General features: G+C 41.1%; 1 protein-coding gene across 8 annotated transcripts in view; it reads left to right on the top strand.

Moving 5' to 3' along the window:
* The window catches only part of CRACD (capping protein inhibiting regulator of actin dynamics), a 130207-nt gene that overhangs the window by 88248 nt on the left and 23435 nt on the right, over nucleotides 1–18524 (top strand). For all 8 annotated transcript variants that reach the window (XM_063157227.1, XM_063157234.1, XM_063157226.1 and 5 more), the window contains 2 exons: nucleotides 3898–4066; nucleotides 15530–15665. In XM_063157227.1, coding sequence (XP_063013297.1) covers nucleotides 3898–4066; nucleotides 15530–15665 — 305 coding nt within the window. The remainder of the gene's footprint in view (nucleotides 1–3897; nucleotides 4067–15529; nucleotides 15666–18524) is intronic.

Here is an 18524-nt window from a genome sequence, read left to right as displayed (position 1 = left end):
CAGGTTTCCTCACCCACACTGCTATGAGTGCCCCCAGCACTGCAACAAATAGGAAAAGCTGCAAGGAATCAACATCCTGTTAAATATTTAGGTGTCTCTTCTTTCTGTGAGTCTTTCTGTTTCTCATGTTAAGTTCGCTTTGCTTGGATACTATTTTTCAGATATTTCCAGGGACATTGACATGTCCTGTATCCCATCCATAACCTCACCCCTGCCTGTTGTCTGGAATACACTGCTCACTCCCTTTCCAATAGTTTGAATCTCTTCCCTCTATAATTGAGGTAGTAAAGTGTTTGGCCTGTGCTTGTGTTGAGGATTCTGTGCGGTTTTTGAAGGGGAGCACAGCCTGGGAATCCCAATGGAATTGAGCAATTTAATTGCAAGCTATTTTATGGGGAATTGTCAGCTGGCATGTTGATAAGATTTTGCCAGCTGGAGTCCAAAGGCTGTGCTTAATTTCCTGGCAATAAAAGCCATTGCACCCACCTTCATCCTTCTTGGAGAGCACAAAGTGAGACGAGAAGCTGCTCCCCTCTCTCATTGGGAATGGAGGCACCATGTGCTGCCTGTGTGATGCCAATTCTCTCTGCTTTAACTGGCTCTGAGTTACACACTGCATGTCTTTGTGCATCTGACAAATTATATGACAGGTTACAGATTATTCTAATCTGCTCTGCTACTCTTCTGGTATCTGAGAAGGGAGTGCCTACCATATGTGCTGTGTTATCCTAGCTAGTGTATCCAGCCTTGTTTATCTGTTGCCTTCACACCTTATGTTATTCTGTGATTCAAAACTGATTTACTGTTAACTGTTTACAGTGATTTGAACAAGATAGACTTGTCAAACGGACAGGAAAAAAGGTTTAATTGCTTATTTCCCGTGGTCTCCTGGGGCTGGATCTGTAGGATTCCATTAAAGTGATTAAGGTGAGAGGCAAAAGGCATATGTAAGGTGACTTCTTTCCTGGCTCTCTCAGCAGTTGTCCTTGTTGCAAGTGGACACCACTGAATGTCCCAACTTTCATCCTTTACTATCCCACTTTCTTCTCTCAGCAGTAGAGATGGACAGAAGGGATGAGCTGTGTTTGAGAATTACAGGCTCAAAAGGCTTTTGTGCAAAGAATTGTCTGCTGCATTGCTGATGTTTGGAATATTTTCTGTACTTGTTTTACTGTTACAGGAAGCATTTCACCCTGCAGTATCATCCCACCTCTTCCTCCATAAGATCTTGTGAAAAATTTATGTAAACCAACTTTGTTTTAGCAGTCAGGCATTCCCTCCTTAGAAACCTGGCAGGATGGGGAGCAGCATGTGCAGCCTGTGCAGGGCAGGATGTTCTTTGGCTTCAATGAGTCACAAAGCCTGATTTAAAGAATTCATGCTTAGTAATGTGACAGCTGTGATGATGGGTGTGCAGCAAGAAAACAGCTAAGGGACATGTTAAGTCACATGGGGAAAAGCAGATCTTGGCTGCAGATAAGTGTGTTGGTTTTCACCCATTTTGATGAAATGAAAGCTGTGTTGACCTGTTACATTTGCTCAACACTAGACTCATAGTTGGTGAATCAGTATGGTAGATTTAGATTCAATGAGGCAGTTGTATCTGTTATATCTGAAGATCTCAAAAAGAGGAGGGGACAAGAGTAATATGGATGAATGTGAGAACAACAACAAAGTGAGAACCTCTTCTAAAAATGCTGTAGTTTCATTGATTTATGCAGTAAATTACATTAACCAGCAAAATTGGCATAATGCAGCTTTCCCTTTTGAAGAAAGCTGAGGAAATAAGCGAGGTGAGAACTCTGAACAAACAGCTCTTCTACCCAGTCTCGTGTCTGGTACTGATGATTTCTGTCCTGTTTGCTCTACCATTTGATTTTTGGTGTTTTGCAGTCAGTTTCTGAAGTGCATAAAAGGTCAGAGCAGCTGTGGCCAAGAGCAATCATTTCTCTCTTTCTCCGCATGATTGCCTGCCTGTCTTTTAGGGGTTTCATATAGGAATATATTCTATTACATATAAATACATTCTACACATATACCTAAAGTCAGAACTGAGCATCAAGAAATTGGTCTGGCTGGAGATGTGAGTTGCCCTGCTTATGGAAAGCAGGGCTGGGAGACAGGTAATCTTCCATATCCCCTTTTCTTCTACACTGGTAAAACTGCTGTTCCAGTTGTTGTTTTTCTCATCTGCTTATTGTGAGTCAGTGATTCTGGACTGGAAAGTTCTGGTGCTGGGTCTGAAGTTCATAATTCAGCTTTTTATTTTTATGCTGTTACATGGATGCCCTGATGTTTTAATGAACTCGCATAAGTGCTGTGTATTTTGACTGCTCAGGAAGAAGAATTACATTTGTGTGAACTTCTTATGGATCTGTAAAGGAAGTGCAGAATTACTATCTCTTGTGTCTTTGACTTTGTACTTTCAATGTGGATTTCTTACTTCATCCAAAATCAGGTACAGATAGATGAACTGTGTGTAAGTTTGATGCCATGCTGGGTTTAACTCAGGCTCTCTGGTACTATGCTAGTTTGGAAACCACTGTAAGTAGCCAGGTCAAAATATGCTTGGGCACATTTTTCCCTCTAAAATCCCTGCAGATACTTCTCCAGTGACTACAAATGTGTGTTACCCAGAGTGGCTTTACCCTGATTAGGTATAGCAGAGTGGAGTGTAAAATCCAAGGTGGAACTAAAGAATGCCATTACACTGCAGAAGATACTCCGGGTTTCCTGGTCAAAAGTTCCTACATGCATGTACTTTGCAACCAAACCAGGGCTTTCTGCTGAGCCCCAGCCCACAGGAAGAGCAGAGCACGCTGAGGCAGTGTGCACACAGCCTGCACAGGAATGTAATGAGCTCATGAAAATATTTGCCACCAGTACAACATGGTGCTTCTCAAATTAGATTATGATAGGAGGCTGAATGCTGGAGTTAAGAAAAAAAGAAAAACCAAAGAAAAATCCCAACTACCTTGTTTTAAGTAGATTTAATACAAAATTAAGGTAAAGCCTTAGAGGAATATAGCACTTTAACAGTTATTATGTTTTATGTATTCTCTGATTCATCCCAGCCCTGAGAAATTAACCCATTCTTGACAGCAGTTAACAAGAAATTCATGGTACTTCTTTTAATAAATGGGGAGATAGCAGTTTGAAGCTGTCTTTATTTTTTTCCAGTCACTGGTGGTAGAAAAGAGGTTGGGTTTTTTTCCTGGTTAATTTTTTTTATTTCTTGTTCCTGTCTTCATATATGTTCTGTTGTTTTGCTGTGCTTTTATTGGTGTTGCTTTGAAAATTTCAGTGTCACGAGGAAGAAATTCTCGGCCAAATTCTGTCCTCAGTTACTTGTGGGTAAAAAAATCAGAGAAATGTATTGACTTTGCTGATATAAAGCTGGATGTTTATTGAAGTAACCCAGTACAAAACAACCGAAATTTATCCTTTTCTCTTTGTTTATTTGTAAATTGACTTGTATAACTTGTAAATAAGTAGTTATGAGGCCACATAACTAAAACACAGCTGTTTGTTTTCTATTGCTTTCAATTCAAGGCAGAGGGTCCAGCCCCTTCCAAAGGGAGGTGACCAAAGCAGCGTTTGTCTGTTGGTAAAATGGTCAAAACTGCGATATAAAATATAAAACCACTGCAGCGTTACACTCTGGCTTCGCCAAATTATCCAAACGTTTGGCGGCAGATCCTTAGGGCCAAGAGCAGAGGTTTGAACGCTGCTTTGTCAGTGTGACGCGTCCAGAGGAGGCTGCAGCCCGGCATTCCCATGGCGAGCGCCGTGCCGCTCCGGGCTGCTGCTGCCTCTCTGCTCTTTGACCCCGCTCCGGCTCGGAGCCCGCTGCCGGCCGCCTCCCTCAGCCCCGCCGCTCTCTCTTGTCGTCTGCAGACAAGAAAAAGGCAGGCAAGTTCCAGCCTTTCAAGAAGCTCTTCGGCAAGAGGAAGAAGAGAGAGCCGGCCTCGGAGTGCGAGGAGCCCAAGCTGAAGCCCAGCCACTCCTTCGGCAGCATCTGCAACGGCGCCTTCTCCTTGGATGGCGAGCCGGACGGCGGGCTGAGGTGAGTGAGTGCCCCGCACGGAGCCGGGCGGCGGGCTGAGGTGAGTGAGCGCGTGCCCCGCATTGAGGTGAGTGCGTGCCCCGCACTGCTGCCAGCCCTGCACTGTGACACGCCGCGTCTTCCTCTGGCTTCTGGCGGGGCAAACCTCAGTTCTCCCTCTGCCGAGTGGCAGCGATTTGTGCGTTGCTTGTTCTGACGCGTGTGCATCTCTCCTTCCTCGGAATGTGACACCTGCTCCTTCAGAGCTCAAAATCTCGCTGCTTTAAGGGGCTCTGCAAATCAGAAATCCCGGGGGGAAGCAGAGATGAATCTGAATCCAGTTGTGTGATTTAACACGGAGCAGAGGTATTAATGGCACCCCTGTTTTTCAAACTGGGAGAAGAGAAACTTGGACTGGCTGTTAGAGATATTTTATTGCATACAGTTTGCTGCAAGGTGGTATCTTTGGGTTGGGACAGACATGTCCTTTTTTGCTCTATCCCAAATAACTTTTGCACTGTAATTGGGGTCAACAAACAGATTTTATTTTGAACCAGTTTGAATGTAGAGTAGAAGAGGGGAGAGAGGGGAGAGAGACTCCTGAAAATCAGATCATATTCCAATGACAGTGGAGGATGACAGAAGGACAGCACAAGAATTTTCTGTGGGGATAGTGGGAGTAAGAAGTTGTACAGAGTAAACAAGTCAGCAATCTCTAACTAGGAACAGGAAAAAAACCTGAACCAAACAAACCCAAACAAACAAAACCCAAAGAGAAAACCCCTTACCCAATAGTAACAAAGCCCCAAAACCAGATGCAAAACTACTAGAGTCAGTTAGACCTATTTCACTTTCCAACTGCTCATCTCAGAGAGGTTAGCTGACTCCTGATCAAAGCCTGCTGTTTTGGAAGAAAAAGAACTGATTGCACTGGGAAATGTATCTGGAAGTGTAACAAAAAACTCTGAAAGGGTAAAAAAACTATTCCAAATTCCTCTGCTCAAGAATGAAATGTGTATCAGAAGTGTCACCCTGAGCAGTATTCCTAAGGGTGTCTGTGAAAACATGATTTAAAAAATTATTTATTTGGGTGATTTTTTAGCTCTGAGTTTTTTATTCCATTCTGTGAAATTCCTTGAGTACCAGGTTTCCTTTTGGTTTCTGTGATGTAGTTTTGTACACCTCTTTTGCTCGTCCCAACTTTTTCAGAAAATCTGTGCTGAACAAAGCCACGCTGCAGCTGGAGGTGTGACTGACACTGTTGTGATGCTTTAGCTGAGTGCACAATGCCAGGCCACTGGAGGAGGTTTTAGTGCCTTTTCCCTCACAAGCAATCTAAATGGCATCATCTCACTATCAGGCATTTCCCACTTGGCATAGCTGAAAGTGCAGTGCTGCACCCAGAAACAAACAGTGATATGGGAACTTGTCCCATTCCTCAGCAGCGACATGAAGGTGTGGCAGACCTTGTTTGAAAATGTTAAATGTTTGCATTTTTAAACCTATTAAATTTTCTAATTAACAAAAGCATTAAAAGTTAGCTTCTGGTGGAAAATCAGACTGTACAACTTAAATCAGAGAGGATTAGTAAATGTGAAGGGTCCCATGTCTCATGAAGTGGACCATTTCTTTCTCTGATTCCTCAGAAGTTTTGGCCTGCTAGAAATACTCAGTCACAGCTCTGTTTTTCGTGTCATTTTCATGGTGCAAATGTGGGTGGGATTTGATGATAATTTTCAGTTTGCAGGTAGTTTTTGCCACGTTACTCATTTTACAACAAACATAAATGTTCAGTGCAGTGCATTTGATTCCTTTGGGAACCTAGTTTTGCCACTCCAGTCTGTTTTCAACATGTCTTCCATCAATTATATTTTTTAGCCTTTCCTGTAATTTCAAACATTTATGAAATGAGTGCAGAGATAGGCTAACTAAAATAATACACATCATTGTTTACAAGTTATCTAACAGTAAATTCATTGCCATACTTTCCCCTATTCATACAGAAACAGACTAGAGCAAATACAAATAACCAGTAGTATATGTACATAAGCAAAATCCTGAGAAGTTTTGTAAAACCATTTGCTCTTAATTCTTTAAGAATGAAGGAATTATTATAATAAGCGTATAGTGAAAAAAAAAACTTAATAAAAGTTCCAATTTTGCAGTTAAAGCTCAGGGATGTTCCCATTCTTTTAATAAGCTATATTTCTTCCTCAGCCTGCACATGAATTTGTTATCTACAGATGTGTCCTGTAGACATTTAGCTTTGTTTTGGGGAGAGGAGATGGTTGTTTTGAAAATATATTAAGGGAGGGATCTGCTTCAGGAAGGTAGAGACAAGCAAATGAATGAGTGTAGGCTAAAGAAGACATCTGTACTGCTTCCAAGACCTAAGCTAGTATTTCACCTAGTGCTGTATTGGCTTACAAGCCTGCTCACAGCTAACACCTGAATCTCTAATGGAGGCTGTGCTGACTGGCTGATGCAGATGTGCCTGGAGCAGAGCAATTTAGGTAATCTACATGTGGTGTAGATTGACCAGCTGAGTTGGAGGCACCTGAGAGATCTGCCTGTCCATCCTTCTTGCATCCTGGATTCATCAGATGCAAATAACTTGCTTGGTATCCTAATGTATGCACGCTTCAACCTCTTTATTCATCTATGTTATTTTGCAATACCCAGGTGGGAGGTTTCCTGCTGCAGTTTGTCTTGCTCTGCCTGGAATTCCTTTTCCCATTTCTATATTGCCTTCTTGAGTTTACAAAGTTAAAACTGAATTCATTAACTTTCTGTCCTAACCATAAGGGCTGGGAAATAGAAGTACTGACTACAAGGAATCTCCACAAGTTTGTGGAGCTTCACTGAAATGTCCACAAGCTTCTGTTCTGAGGCAATGATTTGGCATGTTAAAAGACGTTATACTTGTCTTTTTTGTCACAGTTGACAAATACTCAACTTCTGAGCCAGCATTGTGAAGACAGACCTGAAAGGGTACCTGTACAGTGCCCTACTAAAGTTTGTCATTCTGGCTTGATGTGCAGAGGCAGTGGGGAATTAAATTTCTCTTATTGGGGGTACAGTGGAGTACCTCTCCTTAGGCTGAATGCAGTATTTCAAAGGACCTGGAATTAGACCTGTCAGGTGTTTAGGACTCAAGTGTGACAGCATTGACCTTCCAGGAAAAAGTCTCTGAGCAAACTTCAGTGTCTTGACAGTGACTGCCACAAAAATGGGACCCCTTTACTTGCAGCATTGGGAAGTTCTGTGTGAAGCACTCTAGATCAACAGTAAAAAGTGATCTGTCTACCCACTTGGAGTTTCAAAGAGCTCCCAAAAAGCTTTCTCTCTGTCACATCCAATTTTTACACACTGGGTATCTTTTTTTCCACTGTATTAACTGTATTTCTGCAATTGGCATTTGCCAGTCCTAATTTCCTAAGTGCCTCATTTTGAGTGCCTTCTTGACTCCAGTGCAAGTGTTTTGTTGCTGCGGTGTTTGGTGTCCATCTTCTCCTTAAGACTTCATCTCATCAGAGCTCTGATTTAAGCAAATATCTCTTCAAGCCCAAGCAGAGCAAAGCAACATAGGGACATTGTAAGAAATTTTGTTTAAGACAAAAAACAAGCTTGGATTTTCCTTACTTGTGTCAGCTGACATGCAAGCACCTGGAAAAAGGTTCTTATTTCTGGGTTATGAGGTGTGTTGAGGATGTTCCAGAACAGAAGAGGTTATGGCTGCACGTTTCCATTTGCATGGCTTTTAAAAATAAATTTTATTACAGGTTTTGGTGAAATTAGAATTGCTTCTCCCTTTTTGTAATTTACATTGCAGCTGAGTAGCACAGAAATAGGAGCCACAAGCACCCAATGAATGGCCATTTCTGATGTGTTCTCAGAGCATGTGGCCAGAGCCGAGGAGAAGGGAAAGCCTTCCTGGAGGGGTTCCTGGTGTCTTGAGAGAACATAAGGCTAACATCACACTCAGTATTTCTGCTGACCTTAGCTTTTCTTGACACCTCAGCTTTTGACTTCCTCCCTTCTATTATGGGCTTGCTGAAATCTTTGTGCTCCAGAAGCTTTCTTCTCAGGTGTGCGATCTAGAACTTTTCCCTATTAGCTCCAATTTTATCACTTAGTAGAAATTTGCAGTAAATGCCTTTAGCTTGCCTTTTGTTTTTCCAGCTGCTGCTTGAGTGCTAAGCTGCCTGTAATTTGTGTATGATCATGAGAGCCCCTCAGTAGAGTGTGTTTCTGGAAGTGCTGACATTTTATACCAGGTGCTCCTTTGTTTCTCCTTTTTAACTGGTCTTTTGTCCTCAGCCCTGACTATGACCAACTTCATTTTCACCTCAGTAGTCCCAGAACTGTTTTCACTCTGGTCTTCACTTCTATCACATAGGCTGTCTTGCTGTATTCTCCTGGAAGGTTAGGCTGTCTCCCTGCCCACTTGTCCTCTCCCTTGCCTCCCTTTTGGATGTTTTTGTTGCACTTCCCCTCTTAATAATCATGTACTTCATTTCCTTTCAGGATTCTGCATGGCAACTGTAATTTTCTGCAGCTGGTGAGGTCTAGGGCTGGGCTCTGGATAAAACAGATTTGTCACCTGTAATAAAATGTACTGTCTTATTTCCTCTTCCTTGCCTTCCTTATCAGCCAAATGCAGTTTCTATACAACACTTATTCCTGTTAAGGCTAATGTAGACTTTTCACTTCCTTTTCTGTACATTTTGCCGTATTTCAGGGCAAATTTTGTGTAAACATATGCTGCTGTTTGACAAAATAGTGTCACATGCCGGGGATTGTCAGGTCAAATGTGGAAGCTGGACTGTTTAGAGTCCTGCTCCTTTTACTAGTCTGCATATTTTTATGCTAACTGCTGAATTATTCACATCCTCAAGCTGCATTAGGATCCACTTGCAGAATTACTGTAAACCAGGGTGATGTTTTTCTTTGCACATGCTGACACTTTCTGAGATTAGACAATTAATGAATGATTACATGAAATTAATTTGTTGAGAACTGTGCAGTCCCACCCAATTACCTTCTTGTGAGGCAGCAGGAAAGGCAGAACCACTCCCTCAGGGAGGGCAAGCAGGACACCAAGGGGATCCCAGAGCAGGAGGGGTCCATGGTCATGCTGCAGCTCCATAGCTGAGAAGGCAGGGCCAGGAGCAAGCCAGGAAAATGCAAACTGAGCTCTGGATCAAAGGGTTCCATGACCAGGCACAGTTTTGTCTGAGCTGCAGACCAACACTTCTCCAGCATGGCTCAGGCAGGGATCAAAGCCTCAAGTGTGACCCTAAATAGAGCTCCTGGACCTGTGTGTGCAGCTGGAGGCTCCAGATGAGACTGATCAGGGAGATTAGAGCTTGTTAGTGCACTCAGGGCCTTGATACTTCCCGTGGTTAATTTTATGACCCTAATTATAATAATTTTAGTTACATTATTAGCATGATGCATCAGATGCTTAAAGCTAGGCTTGATCTCTACTTCTAAGAAAAAGAAAATTACAGTAAGTCCATAGGTTCCAGGTCCCTTGATGACACCAGACTGGAGCTTTGCATTAAGATGATGCTGTGTGATATCTTTGAAAAGAGCAGGGCTACTCTGAACCTGGCTGCACAGCTTGTTGTTGGCATCAGTGGGACTCAGATGGGTCATAACAGGGGGACTGTGCCATTTTCCCAGGGTTAGTGCCCTGAAATTCAATGGTTCCTGAAGGTGATATCAATATATATTTAGAACGAATGCAGAAATTATCTCTAAGTTTACTTCATGAACAAGATTCCCTGTTGAAAAGTCTCTCTTTTGTCTGTTCAGACTGTGAGGCCCATGTTTATGGGTTTATTAATGCAATGAAGTCATGTGCTGTCTGAGCACAGCTCTAACTCAGAATCATTTTGCAGCATGAACAATATTCCCCATCTAGGCATGAGTTAGAACCAAAACTCTCCTTCCAGCAGATGAAAAAGAGGACACTAAAAATATATCTCAGAATTACAATCCATTTTCCTCTATTACAGTATTAATGCATCTCTGAAATTAATAGAAAATGCAATTTGTGTTTTTCATCTCTGGCTGCCCTGGAGACATTCATGGGAGATGCAAAATGTTGATTCAGATTTCTTTCTTAAAACAAAACATCAAATAGAGGCAACCTATCACTGCACTTGTCATTTCCCTCAGGGAATATTCTGGGATAGGGTTCTCAGTTTCTTTTGAAGAGATCAATGAAGGGTCAATACCTGGCTAAACCAAATTCGTTCTTGCTTTGCATGCTTTTTAAATTTTTTATTGTTTAAAAATGGTTTTATGTTAAAAAGTTGACTTTGATCTTTAATGACTACAGAATTGGTTTCTAATGGAAATCTACAAGAGCGAAAGTCATGAGACTCTGGGTTGTTTGGACTTAGTCTCTATAAACATAAAAGAACAGAACAACTCATTCTTTCCCTTTATTTTCCAGTTTCTATTTCTAACTCTTTAATATCAGAGTGGGAGGAACATTTATGACACACTAAAGAGGCAACTGGTGGTGTGAGATTTCTGTACTCCAGTAATGCACCAGCATGGGATTATATAAGAGCTGAGGTCTCAGTACTCCTCTCTGGAAAAGCTTCCCCTTTTTAAAGGATCACACATTTGTCTTTCAGAGAAGAAATAGCTCTGGAGAAAAATGGGGTCTAAAACTATCATAGCCACCAGTGTCAATACAATAATGTTGCATTCTGTGCAAGAGTGGTGTCCCTGCACATGCTCTGGTGTAGTCAAGGGTGCAGACCCACTGCAGTAAATGTTGATTGGTGTCTGACTCTTTCCAACAGCTCTCCAGATATGCAGCTAGCACGGAAACTTGTGTCAGGATTTGCTCAGCTGAACCAGGAATTTGTGTGGATTTTTGAGTTCCAATGTTTTGGGGGGATTTCATGTGAACAATGACCACTAATAAGGCACAAAAGAGGTGATGGGAACACATGGAGAGGAGGATAAAGAAAGTGTGATACCTCACCCAGTCCTGACTTGAGGTACCTAGAACTGATGGAAAATCACATCCTAAATAGGTCCATAGCAGTAGATGGCTGAGGGAGGGTCCAAAGAGTGTCTCTGTTTGTTGCATTTCATGGCACAGAAGTAAGACTTTTCCTGTAGGCTCAGGGTGGTCACATTCTACTGGGAGAGATTTGTTTCACATCTCTGAGTTTCTTAGCACACAGAGACACCTCAGCAAGAATGAGTAATGGATAAAGATAAAGAGCAAATGGAATTTAACTTTGCTTTCTGTATGAAAAAAATAGTTTTGAAAATTTGTATATTGCAATTGAAACTGGAACATGGTATTTGGGTTGCAACACATCTTCAGAGAGAACATGTTCAAGGATTTGTTAAAAGTGCTTTGTATTTTGATATAGCACATCCATAATTCATGTAATTTAGTCAGGTTTCTGAAAGTGAGTCAGATGATGATTCAACTATTTTCAGCACAAACAGCCTCTGAAGTGTCATCACTGGAATTATCAACAGAAGTGCTCATAAACTGATGCCCCTGTTTTCCCACATCTCTTGGAAGTGATATGGAAGTTTGAAACTGTAATACCTTCAGCTAAGGCTGTGACTGTAGCCCATATCTCTGTCACGCTGTGAATTTGTTGAAATCCACTCCTGATATTGACATTCCTGATATTCCTTTTAACTGAAGGGAGCACAGTCTGTAAATGTGAATTGTGAGGATGTTATTGTATAAAGACTTCTGAGAAAAACTTCAGAGATGGGTAGCAGCAAGGGAAACTCAATTATTCATACTGTATTATGACTTAAAAGAAATTCAGTCTTTCCAAAAGTGGAACATGAGCAAAGTGAAAAATGGAGTGGAAAAAGGACCTTTGTGATATAATCTGTCAAATTCACAACTGGGAAAATGTGAAAGGATTGTGGGCTCCAAGGGAGTAAAATAAGAGACCTTTCAGAAAGTACAAGTGGCTTGGAAATCACCTTAACTGCTATTTAAACTTGCCTGTAAAAGAAACTAGGTTACTATGATGTGTGAATATCTTTTTTCCGATGTTCTTTAGCCTACATAGATATTTAAACAAAATTCTTAAACTATTTTTACCAGTTATTGGACATGTGGCTAGCAGAATTGCTCATTCACCCACTTCTTAAATATTCAGCATATTTGCAAAGCATTTTGAAAGGATAGAGTAGAGAGCAGTCTGGCATTAATTCTCTGTGGGGTTTCTTGTGACTGTTTCATGTTCTGACAATTTGGAGTATGTTGTATTACAAAGTCAACAAGAAAACAAAAACTGAAACAAACCTTTCAGATACTTGTCCTCCCTTTTGTTATGAAACAAAATTGTGTGTGCCTTGTAACAAGGGAAGAGAAAGAGAGAGGGAGAGCAGTTGGTGTTTGGGAGAATGCTGGAGATGCTGGAAATGTTTAGCACGGTCCTAACCTGCCACTGGTACCACTGGGGGCACTTGTCAAAGACAGAGCTGGATTTTCAGTGGTGATGTACTTATGGCTGCAGGTCACATGGAGCTGCCAAGCTGCTTCGTGTGAACTGGTGTCCCCAAAGGAGACTTTAAATGAAATATTGGCAAGTTTTCAGGCAGGAAGAGAGACTAGATTCCTAAAAGTGTCCTCAGGTCTGCAGCAGGGTGGGGAAGATTTTCACCCAGGCAGTCCACCAGAACTGACCTCAGCAGCTGTTCTTTTCTTCCATAGAGATTCAAGTTTTATCAGGCAATTCCTACAGTCAGAGTATTCCTGCTGTTGGTCAACTGCAGTTTTGGGGTTTGAACTCCTGGCAAATTCTCTTCAGTTTCAAAGCTGCAGGTTGGCTGCTCCCAACTTCAATATTAACAATTCATTAGTAAGGTCATGAACAGCTTCCAAACAAGTCACTGAACTCTTAGGTGCCTGAATTGCAACCCTTGCCTACTAATTAGTTGTAACAAACAACACAAATATACATGAGGTGTCTGATTTTAAGTATGAGAAGTCCAACCCACTGGACTGCAAAAGGGGTGAATGGTGTTGTATGCACAGTGAGTAGCTGTGAGACCAAGCCACAAGTATCGGAACCACAGCATAGCTGGAAAAATATTAGAGAGAGGATCCTCTCTGGAGAACAATATGACCTGGACCTGCATTCTAGCAGATCTCTCAGCTCAAAGGTAAATAGCAAACAACCAGTTCCCACTGGCCTTGTCTCCTGCACCTGCAGCAGGCTCACACACTGAACAGTGCAAGTGCAGGAGGGCTTGCCACGGGCTGGTTTGTCAGATTTTGTGTGTGTCCTTCCCACCTTGTGGAATGCAGTTCTGGAGCTTTCAGTTCAAACAGACCTACACAGTTATATGAGAAAAGCCAACTTTCACTCTGTTTCATGTCAAGCCATTCGTTTCCAGGCCTGCTAGGAATTTGTCTCTGTGTAAGGGACACTTCTCAACTTGTGCTTCACTGGTTGACTCCTGGCTGGCCAAGCAAGGCAGAGGTATTTCACTGCCATGCAATTTTCCCACAGCTCTGACTGAGTCACAGTGATTTGGTATAGAAACCTTTTTAGAAGCAGTTTAAAAAGATAATTTTATGGTTTCTAATAAAAGGTTTCTAAAAGAAACTTTAAAGGTGTACTACCTTTAACAGCCAGAGGCAATTGAGTTGTGGGTTTTATAAAAAAAAAACTAACATAGAATATGGCATCAGTTAAATGTTCCTTTTCTTCCATGGCTAAAAGTGTTGTGGAATATTGACCAGCTCTTTGCCTGCTTGTTTGTTGGTTTGTTTCAAATTAAGCATGTTGCTCAAATATTAATCTGGATGAAAAGAAGCTTTTCAGTTAGTCTGTGATTGTATGAAAGATTAAACGATTCAGAGAACTGTGTGTGTTCTCTCCCCAGAATTGGATTAATTATTTTGTGAGCGCAAAAGTATTTTATGCATATATGAGAGAGAGGGAGAGGATTTGGGGGACTTTTTATCCTGTTATTTTCAGGTTACCTCCTAGAAATTCTGTTATAAAAGTCAAGAATAGTCTATCATCTGATCACTTTCAACAGGGTTATGTAACCATATATGACACTTTCCCTTTGTAAGAAAAGATTATTATTTTTACTTAAAATACCTCAGGGAAAATGAGATGAAAATGTAAAAAATACATTTCCAACTTATTTGTTTCCAAAGTATGAATAGAAATATCTTGAACAATTCATGAACAATTAGAACATTTTAAAAGGCAGAAAAGTTAATATACTGATCTTAAATATGTGAAACCTAATTTTTTTTGTTCTTTTACTTACGTCTTTCTCTGGAAGTATCATCTTCCTTGCTTTTGCTGAAATACTTATTTATAATGTTTTTATCATATGTAGAAGGTTGTGTTGGACAGATCTGTATCAAAACTATATTTTTTCCCCTCCAGATTGTTTTCTGAAACTATAATTGGGTTCTATAAGGTTGCCAACAGGTTATTCAAAGGAGGGATTTCGGACCTTGCAGTTGTTCTGGTTTTTAAAATTGTGGCTTTATCATGATTATAGATTATGGGCTTTTCACCTACCATGGGATATTCTAGGTGAGACAAACCATGACTTTCAAACAGATACATTTTTCCCTCAGTGTGCCCCCAAAACTACTAGCCTTTTTTTTTTTTTTTTTTTTTAATTCTAAGTTTTCTTACAATTAAATTCATTAGAATAATTTCTGGTAAATTAAACCCCTTTTTATTTCATGCCTTTGCCTGTGGACTTCAATCAGAGCCATATAACAGGTTCATTTGTGACACACCCTCCTCCTTGGCATCAGTGCTCAGTTTAGCAGCAGCAGCACACGGGCATTTCTTGCTCTTTGTGGCTAATCAAGGACACACACCTTGGTGTAACAAGCTTCTTGGCAGTCTGGGAGTTTGGTGATAACCTTTTATTGGCAGTGTCATCATGCTCATGGCCATAGGAAGCGCTGAGTAATCAGCCAAAGGAGGCAGCTCTATGGAAGTGGCTTCCTGCACTGTAACAATTCTTTTTGTGTTACAGATCTCCCTTTGCTTGGCACCTGCCATTTTCTTTGAGCAGGAGTGGCAGTGTGTCACTCCCAAGCTGTGGCACTAAGCATGAATGCACTGTCTTAGATATGCAGTCTGGCAAGGTGTGCATCATCACCATCTAGTCTGTATCCTGAAAGAAGCAGTTAGAATTGAGGCTTACAAGCAAAATCAGTTGAACTTCTCAACACTCCTATTAAAAACACCCAACTCTAGGTCCTTCCAAGGAGGAAGACTGTATATAAAGGAATTGTGCACCTCCATTAAACTTTTGAAAACCAAAAGTGTTTGGATACCCCTCCACTGAGAATGTACAAAGGTTTTATGCAGAAGGCAAGAGGTGGGGGGGGAAATCCATACAGCAGGACAACTATGATATGAAGAGTCACTCTCATAAATGAATTGCAGCACTTACTTACTTGTTGACCATTTTCTTTAACAGATCCTCCCATTATTCTATGGGCAGTCGAGCTTTTTCCCATGACAGTATTTTCATACCTGATGGGAGAACAGAGAGTGAACAGGCCATTCAAGCAATGTCACAGGAGAACGTTCTAGGAAAAGTCAAAATTCTTCAGGTAAGAAATTGCAAGTGGGAAAAATATTTAAAATGTGATGGAAAATGGTCTCCAGAACATGTTAAATGTGCATAAAGATGGGATGCTTTTCCTGTAGCCTTGGGAGAGTTTCTCAGCCATGTTAAGTTCTCTGGCCAAAAGCCATTGCAAGTAATTCAAATATTCTGCAGAAATTCCAGGTTTTGGTCTTGAAAGGTACAGCAGTGATGCTGTAAACATATCTGCAGAAACATCTGCACCTGTAGGACTCGTCTGAATTGAGCTCCTGGTTTTGGCATGTCCTGATCTGTATGCCTCAGTCCTACAAATGTGGTAATGAGAGAAAAGAAGGTTGTGTTGAGGGCAGGGAATGGCATGCAAAATAAGACTTCTTTGCAAAAGCAATTTAATTATATGTTTATATGTATTACTTTTTTTTCCTCCTTTTTCTCACTGCACTTTCAATGGTTTTCATGGAAGGTGGATTTGTTTATCTCTCCAAAGCATAAACAACATATTTGGGTATTTGCTTCTAAAGAGCTTTATATGATCCATTTTCCTTTCTTTTCCAGAACTCTCTTCCATTAGTGCTAGAACTAATCTTTGCTTTACTCCCTGTATATCTGTAAGATTCCCAGCTTTATGCTTTTCTAGACCTTGTGAGAGCTGTCCTTCAGAAACATGTTGCACTTTATTGTTCAGGGTGCTGACATATCCTGTCAAAATGCTGATGAATTTTTAATGCTGTGCAAGTGCTGTTACCCTGAAGATGACTAGCAAAATACCATTGATTTCTCTTACCTCTGAAGTCCACCCACAATCCATCTTTCCTGGCAAGTGAGAGATCCTGAAATTGGGCAGCTCCGACCTTCAGGATGGAATTGTTGCTGCCTCCTGCCCGGTGCTGTCAGCAGACAGAGCACCTGCACAGTGCTGGCCATGCTGACTGTGGATGAGCTCTGAAGCAGAAGCCACACTAGGACATCTCCAATTCCCCTGTGCTGGCTTTTCAGCTTAAATTTCCCTGGGTCAGGTAGATTCAGTGCATGATGTTTTCCAGGCTGGAAACCATTATATTTCAAATGACTGCTGACTCCAGGTAAAGACCTGAGGTATGTGGGCCTGCCCTACAAAGCCCACCAACTCTTTCAGGGAGCTGTGCCCTCCCTATCTGTTGGATTTGTTTTCTTGGTCTCTGTATACTAGCTTTACTCTGAATAAGTTTTCATCCCAGAGGTGTTTTCTTTCATATCAAAACTCAGCTTAAATTTCTCAATGGAAATTTGCGCCTTTGCTAAACTAAGCCACTTGAGAAAAAGTATAGTTAATGCAGTGGGTAACAACCATGTTCACTGAGCAAATGCTAAATCAAGAAAATAAGAGCAAAATGTCACCCTTGAAAGTCACAAAATAAATAGCCAGTGGTACTGTCTTCCTCATATGATCTTTGCATAAGCCTTTTTTTAGTGTGGTTAATTGCATGTATTTTAAGGGACAATATTGTTTCAGCTGCTTGATGTAAAAAATGTGCTTGCCTTTCTATTTAAAACTGAATGATGGTAGGTCATTTTTGTCATTTTAGTGTAGCTGGAACCCAGCCTGTAACATACCAGATTAATTTTTTAACTCTGATGATGGTGGTGAGAGCCACTTATTCATTCAGAAAAGGAAGGCATAAGGAGTGCAAATGACATTTTTCAGCATTTACATGTTGACACAGAACAGTCATATATTCATCTAAATGTCCATGGATTTTTTTTTTTGTAAACCCATGGAAAGCCTCCCTGTAATAAGCCCAGGGACCTTCTTGTATCTTCAAAAATTGCTGCCCACCTTCTATCAATTTTGAAATCTTTCTGGGATTTCAGCTGGGAACATCTGTATTTCTTAAAGCAGTGGATTAAGAGAGGACAGTTCTCTCTTCTGAAGAGCTCTCTGCTCCTTAAGGCAATTCTGGTCAGCCTCCAGCATTACTGTGGCTTTTCCAGGCTTGTATGTCAGGGTGGAAGCACAGCACTTCCAGTTCCCATTCACCTGGCAACGTACTCTTCAGTAAAGAATTGTTGCAATGATTCCATGCCCCATTCTGACTCTAAACTTGCTGCATTCCAGATGGAGGTCAAAAGCTCTGCAGATTTTAACCCTTTTCAGGATTTTTTTTTTTGGAGGTAGTACAGAAAATGTTCTGGAAAACTTAAATCTTTTTTTTTTTTGAAAAGTCCCCACACTTACAAACCTAAGAGACAGCATGGTGAAAAGAGTTTGGAAGTCAGAATAGCAATGCAAGCCATTTAATATTGATGGTGCTGGATCTCATTCTGGGGATCACCTAAATGTTTCTTCCTTCTTCCTTTTAATTTCTGCTGACTTAAGAGTGTTGATGAGCCCACAAAAAATGTTGTGTAATGGTGCAAACTCCGTAGTAATCTGGGCAGCTGGCCAGCCCGTGCACTGGTTCAACTGCTTGTTGTGGGAATTCTCTTTCTAATTATGCATGAAAGGTAAATTAGATCTTTCTGGAATTGCTCTCATTTGGTTTTATTGATTTTCAGATTGGCAGTATTCATCTTATCATGCTTTCTGTAAATAGATTTGGTCATGTTCAAAGGTTTTACTGTGTGCTAGAACTCAGGCTGAGAAAAGCCTGGCCTCTCATAAACCTCCAGCAGCCCTTTCGTATCCTGAAGTTATTTTGTGTTGGCTGATGCCATTTGGTGTTGTAAAAGCAGTCTTTTCCTTGTTCTTTGGAACTGCTGTGATTTATCATTACCTAATTTTAAAGATCCAGGTTAGAAAGCCAGCCTGAACCTGCTCCCAGCAAGAGGTGCTACACAGGCACTGGTACTCCTAATGTTGAACTCTTTTAGTTTGTGGGGATCT

The sequence above is a fragment of the Melospiza melodia genome, chromosome 5, assembly GCF_035770615.1.
Source record: "Melospiza melodia melodia isolate bMelMel2 chromosome 5, bMelMel2.pri, whole genome shotgun sequence".
NCBI lineage: Eukaryota > Metazoa > Chordata > Aves > Passeriformes > Passerellidae > Melospiza > Melospiza melodia.
Note: the sequence above shows the minus strand (reverse complement) of the source record. Positions and strands in the feature narration are given on the sequence as shown.